We start from the raw sequence: 27,367 nt of genomic DNA, 5'->3' as shown, positions 1-27,367 counted from the left end.
CTCCTTTTGAAAAATGCCCAAAGCAACTCTCTCATGACAAAAATACTCATATCTCATAAAAATAACCAAAGTACAGCTCGTTAAAAAAATGTAAAACCAGGTGGGTTGACCTCATTATCAAAACATTGTTGTGGAGATATCAGTCCCACCAGTTTTAAATATGCAGTTTATAAGAAGGCTATTGATTTTGGCACTACTTGGTTTTGATATTTCCACTAAGTTACCTTGTCTTTTATTTCATAATTTGCTTCAATAGCATTTTTTGAAATTGTGATATCCATTGACAGCTGGTTGCATAGTACAAGACAACGTGAGTTAGTGAAATTATCAAAACATTTTCCCAACAGAAATCTTTCTTGCATCTTCTTTAAATAAATAGAAAATAAATAAATAAATAAAGGTTACTCAAAATGATAATGATTGTGAGACCTGCCATCCATTAATGCAAGGTGAAGGAATTATTGATGAGTGATTTAGAGTGTGAGGCACGCAGTAGAAGTATTCTCGATCTTGACTGACTCTCATGTTAGATGGATAGAAAAATCACTCTTTATGAGATGTCATTATTACTACGCGTTTTTCCCTTATTTGTGAGCTCAGCTTCTACTTTAGACATTTGGACGGTCCAGATTTATGAACGGTGAGGTGGTGAAGACTGGGAAGACTTTGGATCCACCTTCCACCTTTCCTTCTCTCTCTCTCTCTCTCTCTCTCTCTCTCTCTCTCTCTCTCTCTATATATATATATATATATAGAGGAAAGTGTTTCTACTCGGTCCCCTAGATAGGGTGCTGATTTTTTGGGCACACCCTATCTATGTTAAGACCTATCAAATGAATGCTTTGGATCATCCAAACAGCGTGGGCCCACTGTATTTTTTTAAAGGGAGGAGCAGATAAGCTTATCTAGGGGACCGAGTAGAAACACTTTCCTCATATATATATATATATATATATATATATATATATATATATATATATATATATATATATGAGGGCTTTTAGTTTGGAGATAAACTTGTTAAAAATATGAGGGGTTTACACACGTATAGTATTGTTGGGGTGTTGTTGTCTGTGAGTGTGTTGTAAATACCCGAATTTACCCCTTCTTTTAAAATTCGTCCCCCCTTGTTAATTATTCGGTCATTAAGAATTTAATTAGAATTAGGGCTTCCTTAGAAAGCCTATAAATAACCTCTTAAGGAGAATTTCACAACCATTAAGAAACCCTAAACCGTTTGCTCCAGCCGTAAGAGTAGATTTGCGTGGAGAAGAAGAAGAAGAATGTGATTTGGAAAGAGAGATCTCGGATCGAGGTAAGACTAATGATCTTTATTGATTAGATGAATAAAAAGAACCCTAAAACGAGGATCTAATTAGACTTGTTATTATAATTTAGATTGTTAGGTTTGATGTAAAGAATCATATATGAATTTATGTATAGATTTATAATCCCTATGAAACTAAGAATTTAGTTTGGAAACTCTAAGAAACTAGGTTTTGGGCTTGTTGACTCCCCAAAAATCAGGTTACCAGTTTTGAGCCAAGGGCGAATGGAAGAAATTTTGGGTGTGAATTTATCAGGAAGTATCCATGAAAAAAAATCCAATCATATTATATTTCCTTAATTTTGAGCGTCAAGTTGTTTTGCCATAAAATGTGCGTAAAAGTTTACAACTGTGAATTATTTACTTTAAAATTTTGCACCTTATTTGTTTTTAGCTGTGCATAACTCGTATATCTCCTTTAGAAAAATGACCAAAGCAACTCTCTCACATAAAAATGACCAAAGTACAGCTTGTTAAAAAAATGTAAAACCAGGTGGGTTTTCCTCATTATCAAAACATTGTCGTGGATATAGGGTTTTCCCCATTATCAAAACATTGTCGTGGATATATATATATATATATATATATATATATATATCAGCCTTCCCACCCGTACAGGTGTGGCTCTTTGGCTTAAAGTCTTGGGTATGCTCTCCGGAGACGAGAGTTCGAATCCCCCTAGGCTTACCAGATGAGCGTGGTTTACGGGTTATTGCGCGCATACGGAGGGAATTAGTCCCACTCTACAAAGTGGGGTGGGGACACCCTACTTCATCCAAAAAAAAAAAGAAAAAAAAGATATCAGCCTCCCCTCCCCCCACCACCACTTTTAAATATGCAGTTTATAAGAAGGCTATTGATGTCGGAAGTGGGACTACCGCGCTTTGTTACTTGCACTAATTTACTTTGTCTTTTATTTCCTAATTTGCTTCTAGGAGCATTTTTTTTTGAAGGGATTTGCCAGCATCCAACGCATAAGGCATTTCCTGGAGTGTCTGTTGCATGAGTAGGGCTGGCAATTAAACCCGAAAGAGGGGATCCACGCTGCCCCGACCGGGGAGGGATTTCCTGATTCAAGTGGGGACGGGGATTCCCCGATTCAAACGGGGGCGGGGATGGGGCGGGGATTGAAAAATTCCCCGAAGCGGGGACGGGGCAGGGATGGGGATTGCTCCGGTCCGCCCCCGCCCCGCCCCGTTATCCCAATACGAAATTGAATTTTTCGCTAATAAATTTGGGTTTGCCGCTTTTAATTTGTGTAGCTGCACTTGCCATCGAACAAATTTCCTTTGGTATTCTTAAATTTTCCCTAATATCTTTCTCAAATGAATTTTTAGTAGAATTTTTCAATTAAAAAATCCATCAAACACGTTTCACCGTCGTGTGCGGGGTGGGGATGGGGAATAGATTTTCCTAGCAGGGCGGGGACGGGGATTCCCCACCATCCCCGAAGTGGAGATGAGGTGGGGATGGGGAATTTTCCCTGAGGCGGGGATAGGGACGGGGAATACAACATCCGGCCCCGCCCCGCCTCGCCCCATTGCCGCCCCTATGCATGAGAGAGCAGCCACCAATGCTCAGATTTTGTCTTATTCATTTAATTCATCTGAGGTGGCTGCTCCCTCATGCAACAGACTCTCTGCAAAATGCCTTCTGCGATGGGCGCTAGCAAATCCCTTTTCTGAAATTGTAATAACCATTGACAGCTGGTTAAATAGTACAAGACAAGGCGAGTTAGTGAAATTGTGTATCCTATCACAAGCTTAAGGGACGTCATTTGGATTGCATATGAGGGTAAACTTTTAATACTATTTGATCGAGTTTAATTTTAACTGCAAACTTTTGGGTCTTGCATAGGAGGAGGAACATATAGAATGAGGGGGCCACGCCTCCCCCCACCCCCCTTCCCCCTCCCCCCAATGACTCGCAAAATCTCTTTTATGATCCATGGCTCTACATGTTTGCTTAGCTAGTTTAGATGCCATGGTCCCCCAATGACCAATGCAGCCAAGTGTAAAGTAGTCCACCCCCCACCCCCTGCGCCCCAAACTGTAAATTCCTGTCCAAACAGCCCTATCTTATACATTAATAGATCATATGAAAATTAATGTTTTAATTTTCTCCACCCAACTCTAGAGATCACCAGGCCAATTTGAGACGACAAGAAGGGGCCCACCCTAATAGATGGTTTAGATTAATCAAAGGTGAAACTCACCACCGTCCGAAAATTTTCTTGCACGCATGTTTTACAAAATGTATATGCCCTCCACCTTGTTCAATCTCGACCAAATCAGCATGGCCTCGTTTTGATTGCAGGAATTTTATGAAAATGTTTGGAAAGGAAAAACTTTTCCAATTTTTCCTTCTTTTCTTTTGTTAGATTTATATGAAAAATTAAAATAACTTGAACCAACCCGTTCAAGTTTTAATGAAAATGGAACTTTCAATTTATGATGGTATTCAGCTAAATAAGCCATATCATTTTCCTCTATATTCCAGAGAGAATTCCTGCAATCCGAACAGAGCCTATATTCAAACAAATCCTAATGGTCACTTTTGTGGATAATCCATTGGTAGGGTTTGACGTGATTAGTATCATGGACAGTTCTGTAGTTTTTTGACGGTCTAGATTGACCAAAAGTTTCTTTGATCTAATTCTCATTTTGTAATATAATATAAACCTGCATCTTCTTTAAATAATTAGAAAATAAATAAATAAAGGTTACACAAAATGATAATGAGCGTGGGACCTACCATCCTTTAATGTAAGGTGAATGAATTATTGATGAGTGATTTAGAGTGTGTAGTACGCAGTGGAAGTCTCTTGACTCTCATATTCTCATGTTAGATGGATAGAGAAAGAGATGACCATTCCTGTCTTAGTTAGGAAAAGTGCCAACTGTATTAACTGTTTGACAGGGTATAAAAAGGGATGAACGTGTAATGATGAAATCATTGAACGAATGAAAATCTTTCTTTTCTTTTCTAAACTCTCTTAACCTTTTCCTCTGTTTTCTTCCTTTCTTGAAAAGAAATCAATCCCCCCAAAATAAGCAATTCACCTATTAAATAGTTAACTCCCTTATCAAATCCCTATTAAATAGAAATCACTCCTATCAACTACTTAACTTCTAATCAATATCCTAGCATAATAAAAAAAAAGATAAACACAAGGCAATCCACGCACACCCAACCTTTCCTAATTATTAGTGATATGTGGGCCCATATGCAAGCACGTAGCATTCCTTCCCCCCGAAAAGACCCTTGTCCTCAAAGGTGGAGATTAAGCGTTGTGAGAACCGAGATCTTGCGTAGGATCTTCCAAAACTCTTCCCTCCTCTTCTTTTTTTCTCACCCCCTTTCTTCTCCACTTCGTCTTGCGATTAGTCAAATATGTCGTCATCAACAGTTGAGACAGCTCCATCTTCAAACCGATCTGACCACGTTGTTCATCAAAAGTCCTTCGCCGTGATTTTTGAAATGATTGAAATTTTTTACGCACGGATAGTCGTGGATGAGGATCTTCTTGGTGGTGTTAGATAGGTTGAGAAGAACGATGGATTTTCCGACGACGGTCTTGTCGGAATTGACAACGTTGATAAACACCTTTCTTTTGCCGCATTTTCGCTTTTTTTTTTACCTGGGAAGATAAGAATTCATTAAACCTGAAACACATGTCACATAAAGGCCATAAGGTCTACCTCCACCATTACGGTTTTGGTTGTTGGAGCTTTCCTCATGGCTGCGCGTACGCGTAGAAGTCATCTCGTCAAACCGAGCATTCATAGCAGAAAACATCACCTCTATCTCCTTGATCATTCTCTCTTGTCCCATCGCAAGAGAATGCACCGCAGCTTCCAACCGTCATCCTTGGATCATCCATGCCTTGCTCTGATACCACTTTGTTACGTACCCAATGCGGATCGTAACGTGATTGATTTTCTTAGAGGGAAGATCGGCCTCTTGATCCACTTCGAGGGAAGGATCAATCCTTCTTTGTGCACAAGACACGTTTGGAAATAATTTTCTTCATTCATCACATTTCAATGCCTACTACAAGATTTAAATAATACTGTTTACAATCGTGATACTCCCATGGAAATCCCCCCAAAATAAGCAATTCACCTATTAAATAGGTAACTCCCTTATCAAATCCCTATTAAATAGCAATCACTCCTATCAACTATCTTAACTTCTAATTAATATCCTAGCATAATAAAAAGAGATAACACAAGGCAATACACGCACACCCAACCTTTCCTAATTATTAGTGATGATGTGGCCATATATGTGGGCCCATATTCAAGCACGTAACATTAACCACCCACTCCAACTCTTTCCAGGTGATGTGAATAGGACAAGCATTTGATTATTTAAAGGATTTCTCACTTTATGATTACCAGTTTGTAAAGAAAAATTAAATAAAATGGTTCTTAATGTATTTGTAGTGTGGGTGCTAATATTGATAGGTTATGGTCTTTTCTTTTCACTTCCTTTTTTTTATTGCATCATCTAAACCACCAATGTAAAATGGGTCCCATGGCTTTCACTAGGCTGTTGATGCGGCATTTCTTCCACGCTTGATGAAAATACGAACTACAGAAGGCAAAGCTTACTTTGGTCTTGTGAGAAAAATTGGGTGCAAGTATCAAAAGTGGGGCTCAAGATAACCTGAATGCATATAAGGGTATTCTTATTAAAAGGCAGCCATTAAAACTAAAATTGGGCGACATCCTATAGACAATTAATTATTCATTGAAACTGATCACAGTAAAGACATCGAGTCTGCATATAGAGAAGCTATGCTAGAACGGTAAAATAATCAAGTCATTTGATTCTTTATTCAATGGTCCAAACCATGTGTCTAACATGCCCTGTATACAACGTGCATCCAATTTGAGGTCTGCTGTGGAACAGGGAGAGATTTGGATGGTGGCAGATACCATGAAATCCGGAGAGAAATCTTTTATCAACGAGTCCAAGATATGGATAATATCATATTCGTGGCTTCTACACGGGACTCTCGAACCAAGAAATTATAGGTTTGATAAAATGAAATGGTTTCATCTCAACCGTACAGGTAGTGCCGACAATCAAGGAATTTTAGCTATTAAAAGAAAAAAAGTTTTAAAAATTGGGATGGGCTGGAAATACCGAAAAGTCAGTGTCTGGTTACTAAATAAGAAGCCCAGATGTCACTTCCGTGTGCGACACGATTTGGTGTTTATACATGTTTTGGGTGGACATATTAAAAAAACAGGGGATGTTATATTGTTATATTTAGGGGTGCAAGTTTGCCCTGTCAGCCCTAACCCGTCCTGAGCCCGAAGAGGGTCAGGGCTGAATTTTCCAACCCTGAGGGCGGGTCAGGGTTCATTTTTTTTTTACCTTGACTCAAGTCGGGTCGGGTTCTGGGTTAATGCCTCGGGTACCCTGACCCGGTCCGACCCTACGTTTTCTATTATAGAATTGAACCATTTGTGCATGTTTCTTTTGCTAATGTTTTCTATTATCTTGGATTGATATTTCTTTAGATTATTATTATTAATTGTCTCTGTTGTTGCCAGTCATGTTGTTGAATTCATATTGTCTTATTTTGTTCCCTTTCTCTGTTTATTGATCATTTTGTTCTATATGATAAGTGATTGCTTTATTTTTGGCACTCTTAACAAGTATTTGCACTAGGGTCAATTAGGGCCGGCCCTGCCCAATCAGGGCCAATCAAGGCGGGCCAGGGCCAGCACTGAGCCCTGTAGGGCGGGCAATGGGTTGAGGTTTTTCGGCCCTGACTAAGGGTCAGGGCGGGTCAGGGCCGAGATAATGGGATCCAGGGTTGGGCTAGGATTTTGAAAAACCCGACCCAACCCGACTCTGTTGCAGCCCTAGTTATATTCTTTAGATCCGTAAAACAATCGGCACCACGCCACCATTGGTCCCAACGCATGAGACCTTTCCGGTACGCCGTCCAAAACATGGCCAATCCACCGGATCGAGGGGTGATATTTGCACAAAAGGAAAGGGAAAAAAAAGAAAGAAAGAGAGGTTACTTTGCTTTGACATTGCCGAAGCAAATCAGCCACCACCGTGAGCATGCCCTTTCGTAGCCGATGGCTCTCCGGTGGTTGCGTAAATTTGCCGGAGCTACATCTAGTGTCTCCCTTATATATTTATTTCGGCAATAAAACAGCAACAACAAGGGTTTTCTATGGTTTGGTTTCCAATAGACAGAACTGTCAAAGACGGCCGAGACAAAAAACAAAATCCCAGTTCTATTGTTATGAAGGAAAAATAAAAACCGAAACTAAACGAAACTTAATCTGTGATTGGAAAAATAGAACAAAATCGATTCCTTCTCTCTAATCAATCCTAGGTTTCCATGGTTGGCTCTAATACCAGCTGTTAAACTTTAGATCTTTTAGAACTATGCAAATAAAGCTGTGCAAATAAACTAGAATACAAAAGAATAGTTTGCCTGATCTCTCGTGGGGGAGATCTCCTTATGACAGATTAGACAGCAGCAGAGACCAACCCCTTTAGTTTACTTATAGATAAAGATCTCCTAGAGTCACGCCCACAATAGAACTCTAGTTGACTTAATCTATTTAATCAACGGATTCAAGTGAATCTAGGGCTACACTAATAGAGATGAGATACAGTGATTACCCTTATACCTTTCAGTGATCACTGTAGCAATGGGTAAATGCAGTAATTTCACACTTAATCCCATTCTTCAATCGAGGCCGTAGATCTTAGATCAATGATTGCACACATAAGATCTTACACGTGCATCCCCACAAATTAAAAAAAGGATAAAAATATCCAAATCCTTTGGTGATTCTCATCCCTTTATTTTTGGCACGGGATGCCATTTTGAAGTGTTTTCCAAGAGTGATTGGGATTGTCACGTGGAGTGTATAGCATGCCATAGAGAGATTATCTTGAGTCTTGACTCTCTTAGTTTCTAGAACCCACAAGGAAAACTTTGAATTGTTAGCAAGATGTATAAGTAAAATACATTTCTAACATATATGCAATTTATCTAATTCTTTAGATAATTCAAAAATGCTAATTAGTTGAACTATTTCTATGAGGGTCTGTTTGGTTGCGTGGTGTGGACTCAAAGAGTAGTCGAATACGTAGTCAACATGGAGGAGACAAGCATTGGATTTGAATGGAATTACCTTGGAGAATAGTCGTTAATAGTTTTTGGTTGCGCAGCATAGACTCGGAGAGTAGGGGAATAAGTGGGGGTGTCACTACCAATGCAGTGAGAGAGAGAAAACATTGCTCCCAAAAAATTTAAAGCAAAATTCCATCTTTTTCGGGTGTGTTTGGTTGCACAAAACCAGGATAGTTTAGGGGTTTTGCTTTCCATTAGGGTGCCACATCACCAAAATCTCTTGTTTGGTTGCCAATGTAGCATCGAAATTTCTGGTTACTACCAGACAAGATTCACAGGTACTACCCATAAAAAAAAAAGATTCACAGGTACTTATTGCATGTCTAGTGACGTGGCATCCATGTCCCATTCTTATTATACATTCCAAGTCATGTCTGGTGACATGGCATCCATGTCCTCTCCTTATAACTTCCAAGCCAAAATTTTCAAAAAAGATGGATTTTGGCTTGGAGAATAATGCCTTTTCTCTCTTTCACTCCTTCTCTCTCTCTCCTATATATACTAGTAATGAGACCCCCTCTCATTACTCTATGAGGTTTGCAACCAAACACTACTTATCACAATTCTAGGTGGTAAATTCTAGGTAAATCAAATGTTTGTCTCCTCCCTATTGACCAGTTATTGTTGGAGAAAATATGTCAGTTGTGATGGTGGGAAATAGAAAAGAAAGAGATGCTTCAAGGCGCGTTGTCGCTTTCCTTAAGATAATATTTGCCCCCACTAGTTAGTGTGCAAGGGGTATCACGAATTTGCCTCCACGATACAATTAAGCCCGGTGTTGTTTACATCTAATGTTTGTTGACGCTTTGCACTGAGCGCAAACAAACCCTAAATCACCATTGGATAAACAAGTATTTTAGACACCGGTTATTGTTTCTGCAAAAAACAGTACACTAGAATGGAATTTGTGAAAAGAAAGCAAAGAACAAAGTTGATAAACTTTCAAAAGAGTAATTTTGGCTTTTAATTTACTCAAACTCAAGTCCCACAAGTGTAATTTTCGTAGAGAATTTGGCAACCTTTCTATTTGATTTGCACCCCCTGTAGAGCACCTTTTCAATGCAGGTTGAAATATGGCCAGTAGATCGCGCACATCCACGATTCTACAGTCCAGATCGATCCTAGAGTGATTGTTGGTTTTTGTAAAACCTATATCCATCCCCCGTAACTGCTAGATCAATGATCCATGGTGTGGATTACACCCTTTGGCTCTTGATCGTTGGGACAAGACGGGGCAGAATCCAACAGTCCTCATCACACTCGATCACCCACTAGTCGTTACACCATGATTCAGTGCTTTGATCGCACTCGCTCAAGCACTAGCCGTTGGAGCATGTTGGACCGATAGATCGACCACCCATATGACCAAAACCATGGCCCAACCCGATCGAATGGGATCTTGACTGATCCAATGGTAGATTTGGCCACCTACGGGACCAATCCATGGTTAATCCGACCGATCAACTAATCTTGATCGGACGGCCCAAATCAAATCTGGTAAATTTTAAGCACTCCAATCACTCTTAGCGATGATACGAAGTGCGCCAAAAAAATGCCACTAGCGCCCTACAGCCCATGCCGCGTGTGCGGACGGTGCATTGCACCATCTCGTGGGTCCACCCACTGTGCAACAAAACAATAGAGAGAAGTGGGTGACGCTATGTATACCCTTATCCAACTCTTTGAACATCCAACGTGGGAGCACTTTTCACCACTTTTCCAAAGCACCCACTTTTACAAACCAAATGCACTTTTCTTTATAAAACCTTTTCAAAACACTGTTATTTTGAAAATACACAAACAATTATACCACTAATCTACAAGGTAATTACCATAGTTAGCAAAAAATGGTACGGCAAAAAAAGGGGATGGGAAAAGTTCGGGTTTAATACGGCTTTGGATATAAAAAAACGTAGTAAAAAAACAGTCAAATAAACGGAAACGCCAAAAATACGTTGAATGAAAAAAACGAGTTTAATACGTTTTGGTTTTAACAAAATGGTTGTTTTTCTCATTTAGAAAAGGGTTAAGCTCTTAAAATTGATGCCCATCAGCGGGTGTCTTCAACAAATTTGTGCCTTATTTTTTAGAGTTTCAAATTGCAAAAACATTCATACTTTCACCCCCCCTCCTTTCCATTATTTCACATGTTTTGTTTGTCAGTTCCAAATCCTCATTGGTCGTGAAACAAAATTTTCTCCCATTTTTATTTTAAAAATGGTCATAAAATTTGCTAGGAAATGATATCACAACTACGTATCTTGATGATCGCACTCCTCGCATTATTAAAAAGTACAGTATGACCCGCACCATATGATGATCCAAACCGTCCATTAGATGGCCAAAGCCTAAAGAGGTTGTGCCCCGAAAATCATTTTCATAGGTCGATCCTAACCCTCTGATCTAGAGATCAAGCCTCTAATATTCAGTCCCTCTATAGATCAGAGGGTTAGGATTAACCTATGGAAATGATTTTTGGGGCACAAACTATTTAGGCTGGTCCATTTAATGGACGGTTTGGATCATCCTATGGTGGGGGCCATACTGTACTTTTTAATAATGCTAGGAGTGCCATCATCAAAATACGGTAGTGGTGATATCATTTCCCAATTTGTTATAGTCTTATTTTCAGTGTACCAGAATGACTGCATTTCCACTCCTTATTGTTAAGAATGGATTAATTATCAGAAAAAGACAAACAGACAAATTATATGATGCCCGACCGTCAAACAACAAGGGCGGAGAGAGAGAAAACTCCCGCCCTTGATTTCCGATCCAGCAAAAAGTCAAAAAATGGGGCTTTTGCTGCATCAGAAATCAAGGGTGGAGGGGTTCTCTCTCCGCCCTTGTTGTTTGACGGTCGGGCACCATATAAAGTCTCAAGACAAACAATGGTGGAATTGCTGGGAAAGAATGGGTTGGAAAATCATTTCACTAACATTGAATGGTGACTCAGTACGACGCCTGAAGATCCAAAGGAACGGCGACTGACACATGCATACATGCCAAATGACTACTTCTCTCTGCCTAATAAACTTTATAATAGGTACGGTAGTGGTGATACGCGTGAACCATTTGGATTAAAGTAGGAAAAAGGTCGAAAAAATGGGAAAAAAATGGGGGGGAAATGTTTAATTGGCGTTTAATACTTTTTCTATAAAAATACGCCGTTTTAAAATGCCCCCGCCGTTTTATACGGCCACTTAAAAAACCGAGAATTTTTCAAAATTTCGCAGTTTAGAACAGCGTTTTGCTAACTATGGTAATTACCTTCAGCGAAACAAAGCCACATCTACAAGCAAAATTCTAGTATGTTTCAAGGGACAAGAATGTCATATCAATAGACATGCAATAATTACCCAGACGACATCCTAGGCAGTCTCCAGAGAGTTCAATGCTATATTGGCATCTAAAAATGAAGAATTTTGCTGACGTGGCACCCAAATGCCAAGCAAAATCCCTAAGCCTCCCCGGCTTTTGTCCAACCAAACTCACTCTGAATGTAATGAGAGACCTAGTAATGAGTGATTGAGATGGTCATATCTATTATAATATAGGGATTTTTTTGGGTATTCTAAAATGATTTCCAACCCGACCCATGCATTGCAATGGATTACGTACTAATGTAAAACAGAATCCTAGATGATGGGAGTGCACCACGTGGCACTCCCTCTGCAATCCGTTTTCTCTTTTCTAAATCTACTACAATATATTGCTTTGATTGTATGCTTGGAGGATATTGAGATAACATGGTTAACTAGAACCTGATAACCTTTATGTATTAGTTCTTTCTTAGGTGTTTAAGATTCTAGATTTGTTTTCTATGGGTTATTATCTGCTTGAGTTGGGAACTACTCTTACTTTTCATGTCAATTCAGAGTGGAAAATTGTAATCTGTATCCCCATTTTGCTCATCTTTACTTCTTATTTTCTCTCATATGGTTATATGATATTAGTTGAATTAAAATTATTGATTTATTTCAACCCTTCAACTATATGTTTTTAGTGGAATGCAATTATTATTTTTCATGCAATTACTATGTTTGATTGACAAATGTTCAGAGCTTTTGAGAGTAATTACCGTTACATTATTCTCTTGAGGTGGACATTAGGACCTTTGATTTGTTTCATATTGCATGCGGCTGATTACGATGGATTTGTTGTTTGATTATTTATTTATTGATTTAGGGTATTTTCTATCACCACCACCTCTCTGTATTTTTTCTTATATTATAGCTTTTTTTCCTTTAAAAAATCTACTTTCCTTATCTATAATTTTACTACTAATTCTCAATTGGGTATAGTCAGTCCTAATCTTCTGTACAAACATATCTTCTTCTCTTTAGCTTTTAAAAAAAAAATCTGAAACTTACATTTTTATGTCGCCCCGTCGTATGGGTGTCCCACTAGTGGAGTATATGGCACGACATAGACATTTGGTGGGGTGTTCTTTTCATGAGAGGAATATACATGGAACTGAGAAAAAGAAAGTAGATGGGTGAAGGACAAAAATATATAGACAAAAAAGTAAAGTCGGCAACCCATGTTGTTTGCAATTGAGAAAAGTGATAGAATAAAAAGTCGAACCAGCCCTACTCCTCCCTAACTCCAATTGCTAAGTGGCCTAAAAAAGCAAATTGGAAGGTAAAAAAAATGACTACACCTCTTCATCATAACCAAAATATCTCTTGGATTTTAGATCCTGTGGTGGAGTATACTTTGAGTCATGTGGGACTATTATCATTGGATGCAAGGAGAGACTTACTAACAAGTGACTGTGATGGTCATGTGGTGAATATGACATGACATTGACTATTAAATTTTAATTGTTTAAATCTCTGTCAACACGACTGCTTTTTCACTGGTAGACATTAAATACAATCCGACCCGCACTCCACACTAGACACAACCGTATCAATTACTCTTCATCTTCCATCCAAGGATGATAGGTCCCACAAATGAAGATTTTCGATCTTCTTGGAGACGATAAATTCGCACGGTGCGAATTCATCATCACCCTTCTCTTATCCTTTTCATTAGGAGTAAAAGTCGTCTACAGGAGATGTCCTTTCATTTTCAGTTGGGTCCCATATGTTTGTAGTAGTCATAAGGCATCAAAGAGGGAATACCTCGCTACATATTTTATAAAAGGGCAATGATAAATGGACTCCCAAAGAGGGAATACCTCGCTACATATTTTATATCCGTCCTCTTTTTTCCCTGGGCCAGCCACCACTGGTGTATTTTTTACTACCCTTTTACACTACAAAGGGGTGGTCAAAGGAAGAAAAAGAAGTGAATTTATTGTTTCCCAAATGAATAATATTCATAAACCTGCTTCACATAACCAAAGCCAGAAAGATAAATTGTACAAACGAAAGAATGATGAGAGAGCTGGTAGTTATAAGTGCAGGAGATGATTTTACGAGATGATTCAAAAAACTCCTCTCAGGCATATTGGTTGTTGGCCCAACCCACATAAATCAATTTAAATCCATTAAAAGAGAGTGCTGAAATTAAAAAGCAGAGAAACAAAAAAACTCATAATTCTGGAAAAAGGCCAACAGAGCTTGAAGAAAAGCATGGAAATATAAATCAATAAAAACCAAAAACTAGAAAAATAGCACCAATTTTCTTTTTACATATAGGAAAGAAACCCTTACTCTGTTTTTCTTTTTTTACATCAATAGGAACCCTCACTCTCTTTTTTTCGACCAAAAATCTGGGTTTCGAACAAAAAAATATATATAAGAGAGAGAGAGAGAGAGAGAGAGAGAGAGAGAGAGAGAGAGAGAGAGAGAGAAACTTGGATTTGATCTGCAAAGTGAGCCGGCGTGGATAAATCTAGGTTGATTTTTAGAGACGAGAGTTAGAGGAGAGGAGACGAGAGAAGGATGTTTAAGAGAGGAAAATCCTAATATTAGAAGCCCAAATCGAGCGGAGATTTCACGCCTATTTTTTCTCTCCATTCCCGGAATCAGAATACCGCCCCCTTGGGTGGGTATCAAAACGCGCCTAATATTCCCACATTAATTCCGCTCGGAGTCAAATATCGTTTCCCATTCCATTTGCCAAATGCAACCAAACGATGGAATCACCCAAACCAGTATCAGATACCCTTACCAATTCCTGATTTCGGCGATCCAAACGCACCCAAAATCGATTTACCATCCTATATATTTTTCTGGAATTCTCCGAAAGGAAAAAGAACAAAAACAACAATGGACAAATGGTGATTTGAAAACAGTGATATCGAACAATCATTACCGGCATGAGGCCCATATATTTTTTTAGTATTATTATAGGGCGCTGATATTCCCCCCCTCTCCCCCCCCCCGACGGCTGGCTAACGTTAAACGTTAGGCTTTAACGTATATGCCACGTTTCCCACCATTTGACCTCTCTCTCTCTCTCTCTCTCTCTCTCTCTCTCTCTCTCTCTCTCTCTCTCTCTCCACACACACACACAACAGGAAGAGTTGGTGGGCCCAACGGAAACCGTTGGTGGAATGGAACAACGTAGGCCCCACCCATACCACACCATAGGATAATCCAAACCGTCCATTTGATGGGCCATAAACGTAAATAGGTTGCGTCCCAAAATATCATTTCCATAGGCTGATCCTAGCCCTCCGATCTAAATAGAAACTACATCTTATGCAACCTCTATAGATTGTAGGGTTGTGATCATCCTATGGAAATGATTTTTGGGGCACAACCTATTTACATTGTGGCCCATCAAATGAATGGTTTGGATCATCCTATGGAGTTGGTCGTACAGTAACATTAAGGCCCAACTGGATAAAGAGTAAAAACGGATGGGGCGGTTCTTTTACTGGGTAATCAACTACGTGAATCGGCAATCGTAGGCCCCACTGATATTTTTCAAATTGAAGCGTACTGCCCACAACATAGGATGATCCAAGCCGTCCATGGTTTGGATTATCCTATGGTGTGGTTCGTACCGTAATATTAAGGCCCAATTTAGGCCCCACCCATATTTTTGAAAATGAAGTGTACCGTCCAGACCATAGGACGATCCGAGCCGTCCATTTGATGGGCCAAATACTTAAATGGGTTGTGCCACCAAAATCATTTGCATAGGATGATCACAACCCTCCAATCAATAGAGGTTTCCATAATAAGCAATTTCTCTTTATATCTGAGGGCTAGGATCATCATATGGAAAAGGTTTTTTGGGGCACAACCTATTTACGATGTGGCCTATCAAATGGACCGCTTGAATCATCCTATGGTCTGGACGGTACACTGTCATAGTGGGTTGGATTTGGGCACTAAGGAGAATTTTTTTTTTTTTTTGGGGGGGGGGGGATAAATATATCAGTGACCTTATTATAAAGGGGGAGGAAATATAGTCATCAACACCTCAGTCTCTCATCATCTCTTCCTTTTTGCAGGGTTCAGTCAAATGAAAAACTTAAAGATATTGTATCTTGGGGGCAATATGCTAAACCAAAGCAGCCAATCCTTGTCAGGTATCGAGTCTAGATCGAATTTTACAAACTCACACACATACAAAAATTCCAATAAATATTTAGTGGAGTAACAGTCGATAGAATCATATTCTAACGACATGCCTTGGATGGAAATTGAATCATGTTTATGATTTGTATGAAACATCTTCTCTTCTTTTCTTCTTAGTTTTCTCATTTGTAAAAAGCTTGTTTTCACTATAATTTGCTCATTTCTTGCAGGATTATGTGCTTTGAAAAACCTACAAATTTTGGATCTTAGCGGCAACAATTTTGAAGCACTTCCATCGTGTCTACTGAGCAATCTCTCTGCATTGGAACGCTTGTTCTTAGATGCGAATAACCTGAAAGGAGACTTACCTGGTATTCTGCATTTTGCCATTTCATTTATGTGAAAAACCAAAGAGTAAATTTTCCATTTAGAATTAGTGATGTGGAATAGGTGAGTAGGAAATGGGTCTTAAGCTGAACAACTTTGATCTCTATGGACTGGGGTGTTTTAGGTCAAAATCCAAGTTTGATTTTTAGAGAAACAGCACACTCTATCTTGGAAGATTGTTATGGATGAGGATTTATCAATAACAACTCGGAATCGATCTGCTGAAAAGAAAGACATAAAACAGAACGTGAACTCCAACTCATTAAAGAACATGTTTCTAGTTTTCTTAGCCCACAGATTGCTTAGGGAAATCATCAGATCTGATCACTATGGATGCAGAACTGATTTAGTAGGTGGAAGCTAATGGAGATTCCTTAATTTCTCTTCACACATGTCATCTGAACATAGAGATGACATGAGATGGCAAAGACCCTTGCTGATTCAAAGTTAACTTGAAAGAGAAATTTTACAAGCTTGGGACTGATTACATTCAAAGAAATTCAATATAAAGGAGATGAAATCCACCTTACTTGGAAGGAATCTCTTCCAAGCTCTCACCAAAACTTCCAATCTTACCTTCGAAAACTGCAAAAAATGAAACTCTCTATTTATAGAGGGAGAGAAGCCTTCTAGAAGTTGCTGCCATCTTGTGATAGCTCAAGCCAGTTGGCTTGCTGAGGTGGCATGCCACATGGCTTCTTGTAAGGCTCCCAATCATGTGGTCCCTTCTTGCCCAAATGGTCCCCTTTCTCTAAGCTCCCAATTGATTGACACATGGTGTGTTCTTGTGCTTTCAAAGCTCTTTATGGAACCCTCTAGTTGCCACATGGCTGCTGGTATGGCAAACTTGTAGCCCCCAAAGCATTTCAACAAGCAGTCCTCCAAACCGATTATGCCCTACCATCCTTTCTACCCCATATTGGCTCTCATATTACAACATTGACATTACTACATTTAATCCCCTGTACACATAAAGGAAAGTAAAAATTACGACTACTCTATGCTAAAAAAAAAAACCCGCACTCGTTGGCCATCCCCGTGTCTACATCAAACTCACCCCCCCCCCCCCCCCCCCCAACACACACACACACACACACCCGAAAAAAAGAGCTTCCTCTCATGCTCGCATCTTTCTCAAGGCGGACTGGTTCTAGGGCTTTCGGGAATCCGTCCACTTTGTTCGGCCAAAAGGAGGCAATGAAGCCAACTCCCGGGTCAATGACAAAGATTTCTTTAACATGGACCTTCGCCCGAGGCCGATCCATGTCAACACCTTGCCTCCTTATATATGGTGTATCGCACCACCAGGCTACTTTTGATGGTACCTTGTCTTTATCTTCATCTTGAATTTCAAATAAGTTTTCTGTCCCAAGGCTATCCTCATGACTCAAATGTTTCTGCCATAATGTTCTATCATGATCAAGAAAGGATCATGAAAGAATGTCTCTATTAAGTTAAAATTGTTCCTTGTCATCTCAATATCTAGGTCGTCCACTGCCCAAACCCCTGGCATAATATGGCTGGCCTCTGCAATTGCCATCGAGTCTCCAGCATCCTCTGTGGAGTACTCCTCTGTATTCATGAAGTCGGACTGACAATCCTCCCAAATCTCACCTTGTGTGTCACAGTCGTCCCAAATCTCACTCTATGTCATACTCCCCTATCTCCACACACTCGAATCCTCAGTAGTAACATGCTAATCCTCTATCTCCTCACAAGTAGAAATGACCTCAAAGCAATCCTCACTCTGCCCTTTTGCCTCCTCGAAAGTCACAGGAACCTTAAACCCCACAGATGCCTCCGTCTCTCCCTTCTCACCATCGGCCTCATTCTCAGTGACCTTGGCCTCATGTGGAAGAAAGGAAGACGCATAGAATGGATTCCATCACAGCTGTAATGGATCAACGAGAGAGCAGATATCACGTCTCCATATCAACTGCATATCCTCATATTCACTGCGACAGATTTCTGCCTCACGCCTCTTTCTCAACTGTAAGGCCTCAAACTCTCTTCGACATGCCTTTTCCTTCTGTCTTTGTCGGTACGCCCTGGGAGCATACTCCCTCATGAAAAGATCGCGCACCTCCTCCCATCTATGAAATGGGAGTTCGCCCTTGTTAAGGCGCTCCCACGCCCAGTGCTCCCACTTGCTCCTAGCAAAGTGTGTCACATTCTCCTTGAAATGCCAAATCGTCTCTATGTGGTTCAAGTGCATTGATCTACCATAGGCAATCATCCTCACAGTCAAGGTAGTAGATGTAACCCTTAAAAGGAGGCACGTATGGTGGATCTATTAGCATGATGCTATGCTTTTGGTTCAGCTGAAACACCAAGACAAGTCACTGTGACTTGGTACTGGACTGATCTATGAAATCTGTGACAACGAAATTGCGTTGTCTTTGGGTAGCAATAGTAGCTGAAATGTTCCTCCTGCAGGCTTTAATTCCTGTTAGAGAAAGATTGCTGCAATTTTGGTTGAATTCTAATTGATCGAGTATATCCTCTACAGTGCAAGACTTACGGCAAATCAGGCCCCAAAGATGTTAACCTTCTGTGATCAAGCCTTAGATTGTGAGAATAGTTCGCTTGTAGTTTAAGTCCAAAATGATACTTCCAAACTGTTTGCTGTATGGATTGTCGAAGAGTATGTAAGGTTAGTTTAGGTATTATGTGTATGATGAGGGGTATTGAAGTATTTGTACACATGTTTCCCTAATTGGGCCTATATATACATCATATCCTTGGGAGAGATCCTTAGTGGGACTCTCCATTCCTCATCTTCTTCCTCTCTTAACCCTAGCCTCATTTCTAACATGATATTAGAGCTAAGATCCTAAAGAAGAAGGAAAGAAGAAGTGTTCTGATGTAGGATGGTTTTGCTATTTCTTGAGCTTTCTATTTTGAGTTTTCTTTGGGAAGAAGTTAGAAGTTTCTAGACTAATCTTAATTTCTAGGCTATTCTTTAGTTTCTAGACTATTCCTGTCTTTCTATTTTGTAAGCCGTTAGGGCATATAAATATAGGGTAGGAGTATTAGATAATCTTGAATTGAATAAAATTATTTCAGTTTTCTCTTCCTTGTGGATTCAAAGATTCTTATCTTCTTCCTTGTGGATTCAAGGAATTTTATCTGGGTTTGGGGCCAGAGGATCCCCAAACCCTGTACCTATTCGCTACTGGTTTTGTAAAGGAAAGTACATAAAATTATAATTATAACTAGTATAATGGTTGGTGCCGCTTCGAATCCTTAGAAATTTGGCAAAACTCCGACGTCCAGTGGTATATCCGAGGCAATTTTGGCAGAAATCCGACGCTGGGTGATATATCAGAAGAGATTTCGACCGAAACTGGTTAGGATTAGTTTCTGGAAACCTCCCCAAGCTTCTCTCTCTTTCTCTCTTTTTTCTCTCTATCTCTCTCTACGGTTTTCTAAAAGCAAAATGGAAAAGGGGTGTGAGTATCAAAGAGGAAGGGGTGCTAAAGGCTAAAGGGGTGTGGTTATCAAAGAGGGGGTGCTAATATTCTAAAGGGGTGTGATTATCAAATAGGGGGGGTGACAAACCAGAGCAAAAGTGAAAATGAGGTGATAATGGATGGGAAAGGGATGATAAATGAGGAGGCGTAGATCCCATTTTATAGGTTTTCCAAGTAAAATTGTAGGGGGCCTCCCCCTATGATTTTGGAAGGCACAAAAATCATAGGAGCCTCCCCCAAAATTGCAGGGGAGGTGGGTCCCACCACCCAAAAGTGGTCTTGGGGCTTCGGTTTGGGTTTTGGGGCACCATAAATGGGTTTCGGGTTTCTGGGAGTGGTTTTATGGCTGTGGGATGCTAGCCAGTTCTGAAAAAGTTGTTTTGGTGTCCCAAAATGATCTCCAATTGTCGAAAAATGGTCCTGAGCAAGGAAAAAGTGACTTTTGGCAATTACTTTATGATTTTTGGCGACCGAAACGCTGTCAATTGCTCTGGGTTGCTGGTAAGTGGTTTCTGGTTTCCAGTGAAATGTCTTTGTTAGCCAAATATGATCTTTGGTTCCTAAGGAGTATTTCTTGGTAACCTAGGGTGGTTTCCGGTTTCCAGAAAGCAGTTTTTGGTGAGCGAAAGTGGTTTCTGGGTCCCAGGAATGGGTTTCGGGTCCCTAGAAGCTGGTCCCGAGTTCATGGTTTTTTGTGATGGTTTGAAGGTTGCCTTACAAGTAGTTTTTGATTCTAGGAAGGTTGTTCCTAGTAGCCAAAGTGATTTCTGATTCCCAAAAAGTGGTTTCTGGTGACCGAAAGGTGGTTATGGTTCCCAGAAATGGCTTCTTCTAGAACTTTTACTGAGTTTTGGTGTTTGGATCTTCAGAGTGTTGTGTTTGCTTTAAAAAGCGGGTGCCGAGCTATCGGGCTTTATCCTTGGGACCTTTGCTTGACCAATTCAGGGCTCTTTTGGAAGGTTTTGGTGAACTTGGATGGTTCTGGATGTAGGCTTGGTGGTTGGTTGTCTTGGGTATTGGGTGTCTGGGTTGTTTTGGGGTGTGTGGGTAACTTTGTGTCTTGGAAAAACGAGAGAAATACTGAGAGAGATATCAAAAGAAAGACCAGAGAAGCTTTGTGACTCATCATAGGATTCATCATCGTAACAACCTATCATTAGTTATGTCTTAACAAAATAGGGTGTCTACAATGGTTTACTTTGTTGGTTGTTCTTCCGTGGTTAGTGTGTTGTATCCTTCTTTTGTTTTTGTCTTATCGTTATCTTGTTGTCGTCTCCGCATGATGTAGCTTCGCCTTCCTCGTTGGTGGTTGTTCTTCCCTTTCTGTCTTGTCGTCGTCTCTTGGTTGATGGAGTATGACCCTCTTTGTTGGAGTGGTGTTGCTCCTTGTAGGAGTATTATTGGCGATTCCTTTTATGTTATTCACCCTTCTTCGTTGGTGATTGATTGGTCGGTTGGTCTCTTCTTTGTGTTGTTCGTTGTTTCCTTCCGCATGGTATCGTTAGTCCTTCGCTTAGTTGTCTTGAGTAGTTTCATGCATTCATCGTGGTTTATACTATAATCCACCTCTCAGTATTTTCAAAATTTTGGTGGAAATGTAAAAAAATTGATGAAAATTTCTGCAAATTTGGATGAGTTTTCGACAATTTTTGTGGAAATTTCAGTAGACATCTTTAAAATTTCGATGGGAATATTTAATATTTCGGTGGAAATCTTGTAAATAAGCATGAAAATGAAAGTTCGGAATTTCAGTGAAATCGTGTAAAACAAATGACTCATTGTGAATTTCGTTTCAGTCTTGGCCGAAATCTGAAATTTCAGCTAAAATTTAAAACCATGCCACCGGTCTAATGCCTTGGAAAGCAGCCCTCACTTCTATTTTGTTAGATTCCTTGATACCAAAAGGCCCAGAGAAGGCCCTCTTAGTATCACCAGTCTTGTCTCTAATAAGGCCTCCGATGCCGGTCGGGTCTGGGTTGCCAAATGTAGAACCATTGAAATTTAGCTTCACCCAACCGGGCTATGGGGACCATCTAGGAGCCGTTAACACCTGTCGATCCAAACTCATGAAAATTTCCCCCCAACATCGCCTGATATTTGTGCCTGGGTATAATTTAAAGCAAGGGAGAATTCTAGAACAATAGATCGTAAGCAACATAATCCTCTCAAATGAGTAGGACGCGCTTCTGACCATGATTTTGATTGCGTGAGCATTCCATTCCATCCATAATCCCCAGACTGCGGCTAAGAGAATTAACTTCCATAAAATTAGCCTTTCCTAGGCCAAGGCACAATAAACCAAGAACCGAGGAGATCAACAGTATGACTGGGAACATATAGATTCCAAACCTATCAAGAATTTTAGCCTAGACAAGAATAGAATACTTACAGTGGATGAGAAAGTGATCCACAGTTTTGCCTGCTCTATGCAAAGGGCAAAATGATCTATAATGAGCATATGGAAGCGTCAAAGTTGGTCAATAGTCTAGATTTAGTTCTGGAAGACTGGAAGGCTATCGATCTGAAAGCGCAGACTCTAGGGGATGGAACCCTCCAAAATCTAGATAACTACGATGAGGCCATGAGGCCAACCATGTGGTTCTAGTCCCCAGCCTAATGGACATCTCATCCATCATATTAAGGCCTACAAATTAAATATTAAAGCTTTAGCCTCTCTTAGCAGAACCTTTAACAAGAACTAATAAATCAAGGGCTAGGATCATCTGATCAAGGCTGAACAAACAACAATGGGTCATATTTTTTGTCCTTCGATTGGATCAAACGGAGTAGATCATGTCAACAGGGCATAAAGTAACCATTAAGGGAAAAAAAATTAAGGGTGACATTTTTAGCATTTTTCATAGATGTGATACAGAAATTTGTGTTAATATCTAAGTCAAATAAAAAACTGGAAAATTGATCGTACCTCTTGCCATGGTGATCATATTGACATTGCTTTATGATATGTGCTACCATTGAAAATGGTCTCTCGAAAGGATTTGTCCTAATGACCGGTGTCTGACCAGAAAACAAACAGCTTAGGTTGGTTCGCCTAAGAATGAGTAGTTGCGCGGTACTAATATAAAGGGCGGAGCTCTTCATAGAGCGTTAGAAAGCATCAGTTCAATAGAATCTTTGGCTTTACCTTGTTATATCAAAGAAAAATCAAAAGAAATTCTGAGATATGAATATCTCTTGCTCCCATCAATCAGAAATCCATATTAGTAAAAGAGATTAGGGTTAATCCTCCTAGTGAAACACACCTTCCTTCCTAAAGTTGAACTTCGAATAGATTTAATCTTTAATTTATCTAAAATCCATTTTAGCAAAAATCCTAAACACGAATTATAAAAAATCTAACTGGCAATGTCGGCTACCCTATTAGATCTCATGAGAGATTATTCCAGCATTCTCCCAGTGGTCCATATTGACACTTCTATGTTCTAGGGAAAAAAGACCGAGCTTTGGACACTTTAAATTTATGAAGTATGGGCATACATCATTTCCATTAACAGATAATCTCTTTAGTCTAGTCTTTTAGGGAAAATGTACATTCATGTTAAGAGAACTAAATATATAGATCATGGCAGCAAATACCCAAATAATGAGCATTGCATTCCATATAACACACAAATAATGATTTCCTTTTATGAGTACTTTATGTAGTGCACTCTTTATGATAAGACTAACTAATATGCATTCCATTCCAACTTTATTTTGTGCTTGTGTTTAATCTTCCTTTGACTATATCCAAATGTATATACTTTATATATGATCATGGTTTTAAATTCTGGCCAAACAAAATATTTTGGTTTCGGCACAAACCGAAACGAAATTCCCATGAAGTCGTTTCTTTACAAGATTTCATTTTTGGACTTTTTTACCAACTTTCCACCAAAATTTTAAAAATATACACCGAAATGTTATAATTTCCACCGAAATATATGAAATTTCCACCGAAATAGCCAAAATTTCAACCGCAATCGCTGAAATTGACACCAAAATTTTAGATATTTCGGTCGATATTAAAAAAATAAAAATAAAATCATAATGATATTTTTACAAGATTTCGGTCTGAAATCGAAATGTTTCGCCGAAAACGAAATTTAAAACCTTGCATATGATACGAATCACCAAAATTAGTGTCAACATTAAATTTAAAAGTGTCTCGTAATCGCAATCAAACACTAAGGCCCTGTTTGTTTTAGATTTTGAGAATGGATTGTGAGTTCAAAACTAATTACTGGACTAAAAATTAAGTGTAATTTTGAGTCCAATAATCAGTTCTGGACTCACAAATGATTCTTAAAATCCAAAACAAATAGGGCCTAAATGAACTAATCAATGATATATGCTCTACATGCCCCTAATGTGATATGTATGGAAGCCTTTTTTGTCACTTAGTATGCAACTATCATCACAGTGTATGTGTACTTAACAGCCAACTGATGATCCCTAATGTTCTCTCTAACAAGATGATACTTTATGTAATTATGCTTACTGTCATTGTCACTGTTCTTTCTTCTTAGAGAAGAAACCTACTGGAGAATTATCCCAATAAATAACATATAGCCTAGAGATATGAGTGCACGACTCCAAGCCTTGTGATAAAATCTGCAACCATAGTTCCTATATCGCAGTCTTGTAGACTTCATATAATCGAGGTATTGTATTATAAGAGAAAATTAGCAGGTTAGCCTTTTGAGACTAGTCCTTAAACAGAACATCGCTCAAACAAAACCTCAAACGAGTCTTACGATCAAGCCTAGGGTCAACATCATGTCATACATAGGGACAAGGGTATGGAATCAAGATCATTGATCTGGTGAAACATGATGAGGAAAACCCATATGGTTCTAGTCCTGTACGTAATGGTCATCACATTCACCCTATTAACTACTATAAATATCAAAGCTTTAGCTTATGATAGGTAAAACCTTAATGAAGCCTAATACTCAAGTGCTCGGATCATTCAATCAAGGTTTGGGCAAACAATAATAGGCCAGGTTTGTGTTCGCCAGTTAGTTAACAAAACAGATCACATCCACAGGGCACAAGTGCCGGGCACGGGAAGTGATATGTCTTCATGTAGGATATGAAAATATAATAATACAAAGTTAACTTTTTTTATTTTCAGAAACCTTAAAAACGAGGGCTGGTTAAAGACCCTCGGCAAAAGTAACAAATTTTTCTTCCTTCAATTGTCTATTCGGTTTTAGATAAAACAACATATTTTTGTTGTAAGGTGGGGTCCATTTTTTAATAGATCAATGCTATTAAAAATAATTTTTTTCTTGGACAAATTATGCAGAAAACGAAAAAAAAATAAAAGGGAATAAAAGGGGAAGAAATAGAACGTGGGTCCATTGGCCCACACATAATCAAAAACTACTATTGAGGCAACTTATGCTAAACTTCCCTGCAGGCATCATCGCAGGGAAGTTGGTGGTCATGAGTCCCACCTTTGATTGATCTAATCTGTTTATGTCGTCAGCATTGCTTTAGTTCTCCAAAAACCCAAGTGTCACTCCAAACGGACACTCCTAGCATCTCACAATGTGTCTATCCAAAAGAAAACAAGGCCTGAGAATCACTTTTTTAGCTTTTTTCTTTTAAGTAATATAGAAATCTGATTTTTTTCCTTTGCATCGAAAGGAATTTGTTTTTTGGTAATAAATTAAATGTGCTCATATGTTTTTGTCTTCATCATTTTCTTGTAGGTTTATGCAGCTTGAAGAGACTCAAGACTCTACATCTCTCGGGCAACCAACTTGATGATCGAAGTCTTCCATCATGTCTAGGAAACCTTTCATCCCTGGAAGATTTAGATTTATCAAATAATAATCTTAGAAACCCAATTGGTATCTCAACAGGTACGGAATGGCAATAGTATTTTTCTCATCCGAAATGATGATGCATATAATACGCTTTTGTTATAGGCCTTAGGGTATCTGGGGATCTTCAGCAGCTGCACCCTTTTTCAATTTTTGAAAAGCAAACTGATCACGGCCTATGAAAAATATAATAATAAAAAGTTAACCTGTTTTTTCTTTTTGGAGAAACCACAAAAGTTAACCTGGTTTGTGAGTGTGTGTTGCTGCTTTTACGGGGGCCAAGCATGTTTGGAGGAAGAGAGAAAAGCTCTCTTACAATTGAAAGACTCCATCAACGACTATCCAAATAATGCTACTTATTCTGTCTTCCAAGATTGGGTTGGAGAGGATTGCTGTCAATGGGATAGTGAGATATCATGCTCTACTTCTTCATCTCGCGTGATAGGAATCTACCTTTTCAATGCAAGGAATCCTTCATTAGGAGTGTGGTATCCTAATGCTACTCTGTTTGCCCAATTCAAAGAATTGGAGTCACTAGATTTGAGCATTAATCAGATCGGTGGATGGGTTATGCCAGAAGGTAATACTTGTTTCCTCCAATTTTATAAAATCCTTCCTCAAATTGCATAAAAACCCTCAATCTCTTTTCTTAGGCAATTCAAAGATATTGATGGATGCTTAGCAAATCAGGTTTTTCTTTTAGTTCGACAAAGACCTAAAATGGATTCACCGTCTATATATTTTCTGGAATTCTCCAAAAGGAAAAAAGAACAAAAACAACAATGGACAAATGGTAATTTGAAAGCAGTGGTATCCAACAATCATTCCTGCCATGAGGCCCATATATGTTTTAGTATTATTATAAAAAGGGAGGAAATATAGTCATCAGCACCTCACTCTCTCATCGTCTCTTCCTTTTGCTGGGTTCATTCAAATGAAAAACTTAAAGACGTTGAATCTTGGGGGAAATATGCTAAAACAAAGCAGCCAATCCTTGTCAGGTATAGAGTCTAGATCGAATCTTACAAACAGTCGATAGAATCATATTCTAACGACCTGCTTTGGATGGAAATTGAACTACGTTTATGATTTGTATGAAACATCTTCTACTCTTTTCTTCTTTGTTTTGTCATTTGTAAAATGCTTGTTTTCACTATAATTTGCTCATTTCTTGCATGATTATGTGGTTTGAAAAGCCTACTATATTTGGGTCTTAGCTACAACAATTTTGAAGCACTTCCACCGTGTCTGCTAAGCAAGCTCTCTCCATTGGAAGTGTTGTTCTTATATACGAATAACCTGAAAGGAGACTTACCTGGTATTCTGCATTTTGACATTTCATTTCTGTGTTAGTTGAAGCAGTGTCAAAAATCAAAGAGTAGATTTTTTTCCATTTAGAATTAGTGATGTGGAACAGGTGAGTAGGAAATGGGTCTTAAGTTGAAAAACTTTAATCTCTATAGACTGAGTTGTTTTAGGTCAAAATTCAAGTTTAATTTTTAGAGAAACAACACACTCTATCTTGGAACATTGTTATGAATGAGGATTTATCAATAACAACTCAAAACCGATCGGCCGGAAAGAAACACTTAAAACAGAACGTTAACTCCAACTCATGAAAGAACATGTTTCTATTTTTCTTGGCCCACTGACCGCTTAGAGAAATGATCGGATCTGATCAC

At 39.1% G+C, this 27,367-nt stretch overlaps 1 protein-coding gene across 1 annotated transcript; it reads left to right on the top strand.

The window, feature by feature from the left end:
* Positions 1–1,233: 1,233 nt before the first annotated feature.
* LOC143866912 (uncharacterized) lies at positions 1,234–25,855 on the top strand. Its single transcript, XM_077376048.1, has 4 exons — positions 1,234–1,315; positions 15,925–16,002; positions 16,222–16,362; positions 25,572–25,855. Exons 2-4 carry the CDS (start codon positions 15,936–15,938, stop codon positions 25,739–25,741), a joined length of 378 nt encoding a protein of 125 aa, XP_077232163.1. The 5' UTR covers positions 1,234–1,315; positions 15,925–15,935; the 3' UTR covers positions 25,742–25,855.
* Positions 25,856–27,367: the final 1,512 nt, after the last annotated feature.

The sequence above is a fragment of the Tasmannia lanceolata genome, unplaced genomic scaffold (genome assembly GCF_043159265.1).
Source record: "Tasmannia lanceolata isolate RefF3 unplaced genomic scaffold, GAP_Taslan_0.1 ptg000178l, whole genome shotgun sequence".
Taxonomy (NCBI): Eukaryota; Viridiplantae; Streptophyta; class Magnoliopsida; order Canellales; family Winteraceae; genus Tasmannia; species Tasmannia lanceolata.
Note: the sequence above shows the minus strand (reverse complement) of the source record. Positions and strands in the feature narration are given on the sequence as shown.